General features: G+C 36.5%; 1 protein-coding gene across 2 annotated transcripts in view; it reads right to left on the bottom strand.

The window, feature by feature from the left end:
* The window catches only part of wbp1l (WW domain binding protein 1-like), a 19,756-nt gene extending 10,340 nt beyond the window's left edge, over positions 1-9,416 (bottom strand). The window contains exons 1-2 of one of the 2 annotated variants that reach the window (XM_015384299.1): positions 9,178-9,416; positions 1,539-1,641 (exon numbers count right to left, since the gene is read on the bottom strand). In XM_015384299.1, coding sequence (XP_015239785.1) covers positions 1,539-1,641; positions 9,178-9,264 — 190 coding nt within the window. In that variant the 5' untranslated portion in view covers positions 9,265-9,416. Of the gene's footprint in view, positions 1-1,538; positions 1,642-4,238; positions 4,837-9,177 lie in introns of those variants that run through there. The other variant, XM_015384300.1, reaches the window with a different exon arrangement.
* Between the last annotated feature and the right edge of the window lie 1,343 nt (positions 9,417-10,759).

Below are 10,759 nucleotides of genomic sequence, written 5' to 3'. Positions count from 1 at the left end.
TTGGATCGATGCATCGATACAAAACGATTATTATTTACACCCCTAATGAATACCATTATAAACAGAATCTTACTAACAGATTTGTCCTATGAATATATAGATAACTAGTGTTATGAACTAAAAAAAAAAAAAAAAGGTTTTAAAGTTATGTACAATAGCATAATATACAGATGGAGTTTACTATAAAATTAATAAATAAAGTTTGGACAGAAGCTATCTAAATTAAAGTGCTGTGGAAGGTAATTGCATATTACAGTTAAAGTACGTTATTGCAAATATATATGTAAACAATTAGTACTGTAAATAAACAGTCAGCAGTGCAAATCAATATTCAGTCAAGGCGAGTAGTGCAAGATGCATGTAAACAGTTGTTACAATAGTAACAGTCAGGAGTGCAGGTGAACATTACAGTCTTGCAAAAAACAGAATAGCAAAATGGAGGTAGGTGTGAGGAGAGTCTATCAGTGAGGATTAGAGTTCAGTAAAGAGACAGCTCTGGGGAAAAAGCTGTTCTTTAGTCTGCTGGTTCTGGTCTGGAGGCACCTGAAACGCCTGCTGGAGGGCAGGAGAGCAAACAGTCTGTGGGCTGGGTGGGATGAGTCCTTAAGAATGCTACGGGCTCAATGTAGGCAGCTTTTCCCCTGGATGTGCTCAATGGTGGTAGTGAAGTTCCAGTGATGCGCTGGGCGGCTTTTACCACCCGCTGTAGAGCCTTGCGCTCTGCAACAGAACAGCTTCCGTACCACACTGTTACACAGTTGGTCAGGATGCTTTCTATTGCACAGCGATAGAAGTTTACCAGGATGGTTGAGGGGAGCTGATTCTTCCTCAGTGTCCTCAGGAAGAAGAGGCGCTGGTGAGCCTTCTTGACCAGGCAGGAGGTGTTGGTTGAACAGGACATGTCCGCTGAGATGTGCATTCTGGTTATCATAACCAGAATGCAACATATTTGTCTTATTTTGCCCTTCAAACAAGGGTGGGCTGAGCTTGACATTCAGCCAAGGAAGGGGCCTTTATTTCGACTGCACGAAGAACTAAAGTGGACCCATAGGACCCAATTTGGAACACCAATATTTAGCAGCATAAAACACTTTATTCAATTTACAAATAATACACATGTATATGTATTCAGTGATCGAAATAAACACTACTGTCAGTTTACAGTTTACTTAACAAGCAGCTCTAAATAAAAATATAAAAATATAAGCAAAATGTATAAAAACTAAACTATAACTTGGATTTATTTGTAGAGTGGATAGTCCAGCTCAGAAGCATGAAAACAAAATGATTCACTCTAATAAAGTTTCAAATCATCTGGACCATCTTAGAGATTCGTCCGTTGTTGCATGACTTTACTGCCACCGCTGTTTGCAAAAAAAGTTGCCACTAATTAAAGGGCTAGAATAAGGAAAAATTTGTCTCATAGTCTTTAAAATGTAATGTGAGCAGAACTAAGTATGATTCTAAAATAGCATTTTCTTAAAGGAAATCATGAATAAAGAGAAAAAGGAAAGACCCAGCAGAAGCTGGAAACTTACACCAGAGCTCATAGTAATAGCTGCAGCACTGGGATTCTCCACAGCAGTGTCCGTACTCGCAGAAGTAGCTATGGTTGTTGACGCCTTCACAGTGGATCAAGCTCTGCAACATGAGAACAGCAAAACATTTTGAAAGCAGGATTCATTCACACCAAAGCATACATCACATAGAGGTAATAATCGAAAACAGAAGCACAACACAGTCTCCTTTAGATTTGTCCAACTTCAGGTATAAATTCAGCTTTTGTCTTCACCTGCATACCTTAACAGCATTTTCCATTTTCCATCACAATCCATTGTTTCCATTTGTAACATATTCATGAATCCTAAATTGTCTGAACAATCCAACCTGATGGACTTCAACTCTGTTTTAGGTCGTTGTTTTTCATTTTTAAGAATTTCTGGGCGATAAAAGGCAAAAAAATATAAACAGAATCACTTAGTCGAGTGAAATCTTGCACCAGAAGTGATTCAACTCCCTCCAAGCATTCCTAAAATACTACATCTAACAGAAAAGGAGGAATTGTGTGGTCACACCGACCTAGACCGTTGACCAGGGAAATCTAATCTGTTGATCCTTGAGTCTAAGAGAAAGCCTCTGCCAAAGCTGAAAAAATTCCTTCGAGGCGTTCCACAGATATCCCTTTCATGGGAGGAGAAGGCTTTAGAGGAGTATAACGGATGGATGGACGAGCACGAGCAAAACATGAAGTGCTGCTCCCATGAGCGCCCATTAATAAGTCCTATTTCTGTATCTGACTCGCTATGAAGGGAATAGCCCTTTAAAATAGTAGAGTACAACCAGACCAGACCTGATAGAAGTTATGATACTGAACTTCCCATTAGGGATTATTAAAGTATTTTTGAATTGAAGGGAATTGTAATTATTGATTATTGACCTTTTACATGTTATTGTGCCTTTAGTCATCTGTTCCCCTTTGTTTAAAGAACTGTGTTGCTAACATAATAAACTAATGATGTAAGAAAAACACTGCCAGTAAATGTTATTAAAAATTGGATTCAGTTTGAGAAGCAAGGGGGAAAAAAAACAACCCGCTTTCTTATTTCTCAAAACACAATAAGTGTTTAGTGAAGGTCTTATTATAAAACGGTGCTGCTAGGTTTGACCTCATGCAGTTTTGTTCTTTTCTAATTTGACTTTTCCCTTCAAACGAGGCATTGACCCATCCAGCAGTCAACACCTGTACCGGTGATCCTTTGCCCCTGCTTTTGCATATTGACAAAACACGCATTTGTGAAATTGTTGTTTAATATTGCAGAGACAGCAGATGATTAACCTCAATTTTCCTCAGTCTTCTATTTGTTTACCATCAACACACTGTCCTTACCACTATTCATGAGCTTAAGCAGTTCAGCCACTAAGATCCACAGGTGTGGCCATAGCAGGCAGCGAAAGCTGTCCAAATAGCCAAATATATCATTTAAAATGCAGAATATGCATGCATTACAACTGTGAATAGCTTACCAAGCACTGTTCCTATACATTATAAACCCTGATGTCTTCATAATGACTCAGATTCGACATATTGTGCAGCTCCAACTTCAGATTTATAAATATTTCTAAAAGTTAGCCATGTTTGATCAATTTTCCCAGTTTCTTTTTTTGATTAGAACAAACAATACATGGATATAAAGTGCAATATAATATCTTTATAAGATAATATCAAATTGGATGCAAAATAAAATCTTGTTACTTATCTTCATAACTAATTCAAGTAAGTACCTATGAAGATACATAAACTGATACAAGATATTGAAGTACACGGATATAAAATAGCATGTTTAGCAGCATGAAACACAATGAGGTTCAGACAAATCAGCGAAACAAAAAGGTGAGAAAATGCATCTATAATATTTCTTTAAATATTTTAATGCAATGTTTAAATTTTTTTTCATCGGGAGGTTATCAGTCTAGGGCTGAAACAATCAGTTTAATTGATTATTGAAATAATCATCAACTAATTTGCAGATGAATAAACATCTACCCCTTTTCAAAAATATATGTAAAAAAAACAAACACATTTTAAGTTCTAATTGCAAGTTTGTTTCAGTACCAGCATAAATAATGACGCTCAATTTGGCGACAAAGGTTAGAAGCTCCTTTTCTAGGTGTGGAAATGCCTAAAACTAAACGGTAGACCACATGTATTGAAAGACTCACCAATTCTAAAAGCTTAGCTTTGGTATTGTTGGTTTAACATTGTTTTATTCGATAAATTCGACAATTTTCCTAACCCATAATCCCATGAAAGGTTTGATCCCTGTCAGCACAAAAACCCTTAACGTCATCTCCAAGAAGTAACAGACAATTTAAACCTAAAACATTGACGGGTCATCTGTAATAAGGTCACTTGCAGCAGAAATTCTCTACACAGTCTTTTCCCCTTCAGCTGTCTGCTATTTGTTTTCATTGTCAATACAGCAAACTTGCAGCCTGGTAAGAAGTTAACCAAACAGAACCTGTTACTGATACCTATCAAAGAGGGTGAAGAGCTATAAAAGTAAAAGAACAAGACAGAACGACACAGAGAGCCCTGATACACAGTACTGTTCAAAACAGCATTTCATAAGAACTGATGGGCTTTTCTTAGAAAACCTTCTAGACTTCGTCAAAACTTATCTTACTGCTGAGGAATCAGAGGTTATACATAAAGATAAGCATCCATTTTGATAGATTACCATTGTAGGTCTTTGACAATCCAGGATCCAGACAGCTCCCCTTTATCTAATGAATCATTATCCCGCAGAAAAAAGTCAAAAAGCTCTTCAACATACCCACTCTGCCTGTGCCTACTTTCCACTGCCGTCTTCAACCCTACCCACTGAAACACTCCCACACACCCCCACGCCCTCAGCCCACTGCAGTCCAGCCCAAACACCGAACAAGGATTGCTTTACGGAAATTTCCAGGCAGCAGCTGAAAACAAGCTCCTGGCTGCATCGCTCCATGATAGCAAGGTGGTGAAAGGAGTGAGTCGAGTGTAAGACACACATAGAAAGAGAGAGAGAAATAGACAGAGGAGAAACACAGGAATGATGGGTAATCGTAGATGACGTATCAGGTCAGAACAAACCAAACTATCAGCTGCGTTTTAAACCATCAGATGTTTCCATTTACACAAAATATATTAAAAAAACAAACAAACACAGGCACTCGGTGAAAAGGTGTAAAGATCACATGATGCTCTGCCTCTCTGTGCTGAAACAACATCTGCTGTTCTCCTGACCCGGTGTTCTGAGACATGAGGCTTTCAGGCTGTGCTGGTTCTGCAGCGCCGGCCTATAAGCATCTAGCTTGGTTTTAAAGGGCTGATCAGACAAATAGGACAATGTTTTTCTCTACGCTTTGCGACAGGCCTCCTGACTAATTCAGCTTGATATATTGATCTCTCTCTCAGAGATTTGATACAGAGCTTCGTGTAAGGTTGGCTGTGACTCAGAATACCTGGTAAGACTGAATGCTGTCATTGTGATGAATGTTTTAAGCTGCAGAGAGTCTATGTTGTGTTTGTTGGAACAGCTTTCAACTGTCCAGGACAACTTTATCACAAGGGAGACCAATAAGGTGTCGACTCCGTTAGATCTTCTATGCAGAAGTAGTTTACTTGACCTTTGCAGCTAAAATAACATGGAACTCCTAAAAAAATGTATTTACAGCAGTTGAACAGTAGCTCCAAGGATTAGATCTTTAACAAACAGAATAAAAAAAAAAAATACAGAAGAGAGACACCATCTTTAAGATAATCAACCCAAATCTACCCCAAAGCTCTGTGGGTGCTTAAAAATTACAGAGCAGCTACTTCTGTGCAATGACAGCACTGTTTATGGTGGATATTGTTACTTTTCACTATCAATACTGTGTTTTAAAATAAAGGAAGATGTTTAAAATGTGTTTTAAAAAGTGTTATAGTCATCATTTTAAGAAGTGTCAAAAAAATGTTCAACTAAAACATTATGATTATATGATCATTTTAAATATGCTAATGCTTTTTAAGATTAGACTATTTAGGCATACAAATCAAAAACCTATTCTGCAAATATACCTGCTAAAATATGGACCAGTCTGGAATCGCCCAGCGAAAGGAAAAGAAATCAGAACAGTTTAATTTATCGGTTGGAGTGTTAATATTTTAATATTTTGATAATCCATTATGTTGTTCAGAACAATTTAGCAAAAAATAATAATTGAGATTTACTGCTTCCATTTTAAACAATCAAAACATAACGCCAAATGTAGATAATCTGATATACTTTTATGGTCATCATTTTAAGAAGTGTCGTAAACATTTTTCCTTTTGCATGTAGAAGTTTAGCTTCAAAAGATCAAAAACCTTTTGTGACTGGGGATTAAATAGTATTGCTGTATATTTCACTCAGCTAAACTTGACATGAAGCTAACGCCGTACTGAAGATGCAGAAAATGGATCCTAAACAAATACATAGGAGAAAATATTTATTTTAGAATCTAAACTTTTCTTTCTAACATTTTAAGGCTCGGGTGAACAATAACTTGATACAGATAAAAACTGCAATATAATTTGGTTCAATAACTGTGATGTAACAAATATCTAAATATTTAAACAAATTTCTAATGTTTCAATATACAACATAATATATGATGATAGCAATTGTCTCCGATTGACTGTTTTTTATAGGTTTTTTTTTTAAGCAGATATTTCTACAAACGCATATTTAAGGACTTTTATAAACTTGGCATAATGATTGTTATAGGTTTATTCATGCATGTATTGTGGACTTTAACAGTTTTTCTAAGGCTTTTATTTTGTCAATATCAATATTGAAATTATGTCATACGGACCTTAAGAAAAAGAAAGCACAACAACTTCGCTCTGACTGAAAACACTCAACGTAAAAATTATTATTAAATGCAGGGAACTTAAATTTAGCAACTTGCTCTAACAGCACATATGTAAAAAAATAAAGAGGCAGAGATGTAAGAAACAGTTTAAAAATTTAATGTAGTTTTTATGGTTTGAATAAAGAAATGAAAGTATCTAAATTCCAAGAAAAACTGACAGACAACTTTTTAACTGTGCTTCTGGAGATGTTTTCAAATGTTGTCAAACATTTTCTCAAACACTTAAAGATCTCAGACAGATTGTCAATCAAAAATATCCAATGATCTGCTTTAAAACAAAAATAAATCAAACTTAAACAAGGAGGCTTTTTAAGCCTGCATCACACAGGACAGCAAATCTTTAAAAAAAAACAACTTCTAAAACATCTAAAGAAAAACTGAAAGTCATTCAGGAAAGCCCAATGAAGTGCTAATCAATACAATCTAAAAACATCACAACACATAGTTTTGGAAAGTATCTAGACTTTTAAGGCAACAAAGCACCAGTTCTTAAAAATACACATAGTGAACAGAATTTGCATGAGATTCCCCTGCATACCATCCACACATGCAACAACCAAACAATCCTCATCTCTTAATCCTGGCAAACAGATTAAAACCCAGGTTTGGTTACCATGCCTGAAGCACAATATAATCAACCTTAATGAAAAACTGCTGAGAGCTTCAAATCTCTGGGGGATTGTCAGATACTGCGTCTGGAGATAAGAGTCTGCAGCTCTTTGTCAAATCCCAACTGCACCGCTAAAAGTGATCCAACATGTAAGACTATACGGCAGTCAGTCAGCGCTCAAGGAGTCCTTCATTGAACACTTAGTTGTTAATCCGATCTCCAGTGGAATAAAGAGATCTTATCACCATCAAGGTCATTTAAAAGCTCAGCTGATGCAATCAATCTGTAGCTCCTCCTAAAACCAAAACACACATCTGGAAAAGGTGCTCTAAAAATCTGCTTGTTTAGCTTCCCTGCACATAGTTTTCTCTGTACTAAAGAGAGATTATGAAACAAAATACTGAACGCAGACTGTATCCTGCAACAATGAGGGTCCAGAATTTAATTGCGATGGTGCATAAAACAATCAACCACTGAACGAACTCACCGTTTCAGACTTCTTGTGAACTAATCTGCTGATTTTTTAGAATGTCAAGCTCAAGTTTCCCCACTTCATAGATGTTCAGAATGGGAGAGCACATCTTCATAGTAAAATGCAGTGTAGAGGTGTAGTATACAATTTGATGTAGAGGACTTATCTGAACAATTGTTGACAAGTTTGTTACCATTATCGTATGGACCAGTCTAGAATCGTCCAGGGAAAGAAAAACGAAACCAGAACAGTTTAATTCAGCAATTGGAGTGTTAATATTTTATAGCTTGGCGTTAATCAATTATGTTGTTCAGACCAATTTAGCAAAAAATAATAACTGATATTTACTGCTTCCACTGTAAATGATCAAAACATAACGCCAAATGCAGTTAATCTGATATTCTTTTATGGTCTTTCAGGTTAATAACAAAATGTGTTCAGTAGTTGATATAAATACAGGGCTGCCAACTCAACATCCAGAGAAATGCTCTTTTGTGTCATGGTGAGTTTTTAAAAAATATACAGTCTCCTATAAGGTCTGAATTAATTAGCTGTTTTGTCAATTGAAAGAAAAACTAACAGCATAATGAAACTTTTTTATCTTTAGCCTTTTTACCAAATATTCATACACAGTGATGTTTGCATGGCATTCGATTGCACTGGTTCCTGTATTAGTGCCAGTAATCCAGTGTTAATATATTAGTTTCCCATTGTTAATTTTACTTAAACTGCAAAGAATAATTAATAAAAAAAGTTGTGAAATTCTTAGTTTAAAGTATATTTAAGACGCAATTATTTTAGTAGGGCCCATTCTGCTTTACTTCAATTCTCTAAAAATCACCAGAAAGTAGAAAATAATGTATATTGTGAGAAAAATGATCAACATAATTGCAGATCACTTTTTATTACTCAGTAATATTTACTGTGCAATAAAAATCTCACATTCTGACACTTTGTTTCAGTTAAATCCTCTGAAAACCTCCTATAGCTGCCTCTATCCTCAGAGCATTTTGATCTGACAGGTTTTCCTGTCCAAACTATTTATAAATCTCACCCTAAGGTTTGGTGAAAAGTTGACAGCCCTGTAAATATTAACAAAATAATCAGGAAACCTGTATTTTTCCACCACTACGAAAAGAAAATAAAGAAAGTTAATGACAGTTTTTGGTGCTAGAAAAGGTAATGACCTGATTGTCAACAATGAAACCGAAATCTAACAGTGTTTTGTCAAACTTTAAATGAAAACTCTACATATATTAGTAAAAAACACGGATTAGCAGGTGTCTTATCGGCTCAAAATACAGCCTGTGGGGTTCTGTGGCTACCTTACCTGTTGGAGAGCTGCTAATGTTGTTAATTAAACTTGGCAAAGTATAAAACCCTCAACTATAAACAGCAGCAAGGCCGCGGTAGCTTATTAGCTTTAGTCTTGCTAGCTGTTAGCCGTAGAAGCTAACAGCTAGCAGCCAGTTGGTGAATCACTGCTAAGTTAAGTTCAGCCGCTCGCGGTAGTTAGTCTCCCTAAAGAGTAACTAAACTAACCAACTCGTTATTTATATGATGTAGCAGGTTTAGAAGTAGCTCATATGTTAAACCTTTCGAATTGTTTTTTCTACGGCTAGCAGCTCTATGTGAGAAGCTGGTGTTTAAAGCTTACCTTCTCTGCCGGGGACTCGGTGCTGCTGACAGAGCCGACAGCGTGCAAAAACAATCCCATCCTAAGAGCCGAACATACGCCTCTCATTCCTCCAAGAAGCAGTGATGGGAAAACACACGCATGTGTTGTTACAAAGTGGCTCCCCGAATGTCCACAACTAGTACCCTGCTAGCTTTACACTGAGAAACACTGTATGCGCCTCCTCCTCCTCCTGCATGTCAACAAGGAGAGCCGCTGGAGCAACTGGTTGGTGTGCTGCTGCCTGCTACAGCTATTACACAATAGCACAGGCGTCAAGTAACAAAGTACAAATACTTCGTTACTGTACTTAAGTACACTTTTTAGGTATCTATACTTAACTTCATTACTTATATTTCTTCCTACTTCTGACTTCAACTCCTTACATTTTAAAACAACTATCTGTACTTTCTACTCCTTACACTTTTAAACAAACGTTACTCGTTACTCTTGGCTTAAGTTTCATTTTTATAAATATTTATCTCACGTCATGTTCGCCATCCTCATCTAATGAAAACTACTGTAATTGGATGAGTCATATAACTACGGAAGAGGATTAGGGCCACTGGAAAAAAAAAAAAAAAGTAAACTGATTTTTAAATTTTATTTCAGTTTAACATGGGAAAAAAAGTCAGAATTCTGACTTTTTCCTCATACTATACTGAAATAAAATAAAAAAAATCAGTTAACTTTTTTTTTTTTTTCAGGGGCCCTAATCCTCTTCCGTATATAACCTGAGGCGTAGCTAGAAAAATTTAATAAGGGTGGCCAGGGAGAATGTACACAGGGGGTGGCAAAAAGAGGACGCGCCAAAAGCTCAGGGTCAATCTACAATGTTCCAAAAGGAAAATTAACAACCACAACATCCATATTTTCTAAATAAAGACTAACTATAATTTCCTACAGCCTTTACTAAAACATAGACACATATATTTAAACATCCATGCTGTCTAAATTAAACGTGTAGTGGAGTTCTGGGACAAAAATCTTATTCACTGTCATTCTGAATAAAATTCATATTTACATGTACTAATATCTAAATTAAATGGATTACTTATTATTAAAATAGTTATTCATCTCTGATTTCACAGAAGGCTCATAGATAACTTGCAGAGACATAGGCTACTTTCACACTGCAGCCTGAAGTGACCCAAATCTGATTTTTTTTTGCCCATATGTGACCTAAATCTGATCTTTTCATGGCAGCTGAACAACACAGATCCAATGAGACCCAGGCCACTAGCTATGTGGTCCTAAATCCGATACGAATCTGATCTTTTCAAATGCGACCTTTGTGTGAACGGCCAGGTCGCATTTTTCCGATCTGAACGTCAATAATACCCGACGAAGGTCACTATTCTGCGTCTTGCTATACAGAAGCGGCAAGAAAAACAACAACCATGGCAGATGATGATGCGGAGAGCAGTATTTATGTTTAACCATATTGAAAAGATTGTGTTTTTATGGTTGGAAAAGATCGCTAGATACGCGCCGGCGCTACCATCCATGTTTATTTCCAGAAAAAAAGAGCATGCTGGCCTGTGACGTTATTGCATCCTCTACT

Source organism: Cyprinodon variegatus, unplaced genomic scaffold, assembly GCF_000732505.1.
Source record: "Cyprinodon variegatus isolate N-32 unplaced genomic scaffold, C_variegatus-1.0 Scaffold310, whole genome shotgun sequence".
Taxonomy (NCBI): domain Eukaryota; kingdom Metazoa; phylum Chordata; class Actinopteri; order Cyprinodontiformes; family Cyprinodontidae; genus Cyprinodon; species Cyprinodon variegatus.
The sequence above is the reverse complement of the archived record's forward strand: the minus strand, read 5'-3'. Positions and strand labels throughout refer to the sequence as shown.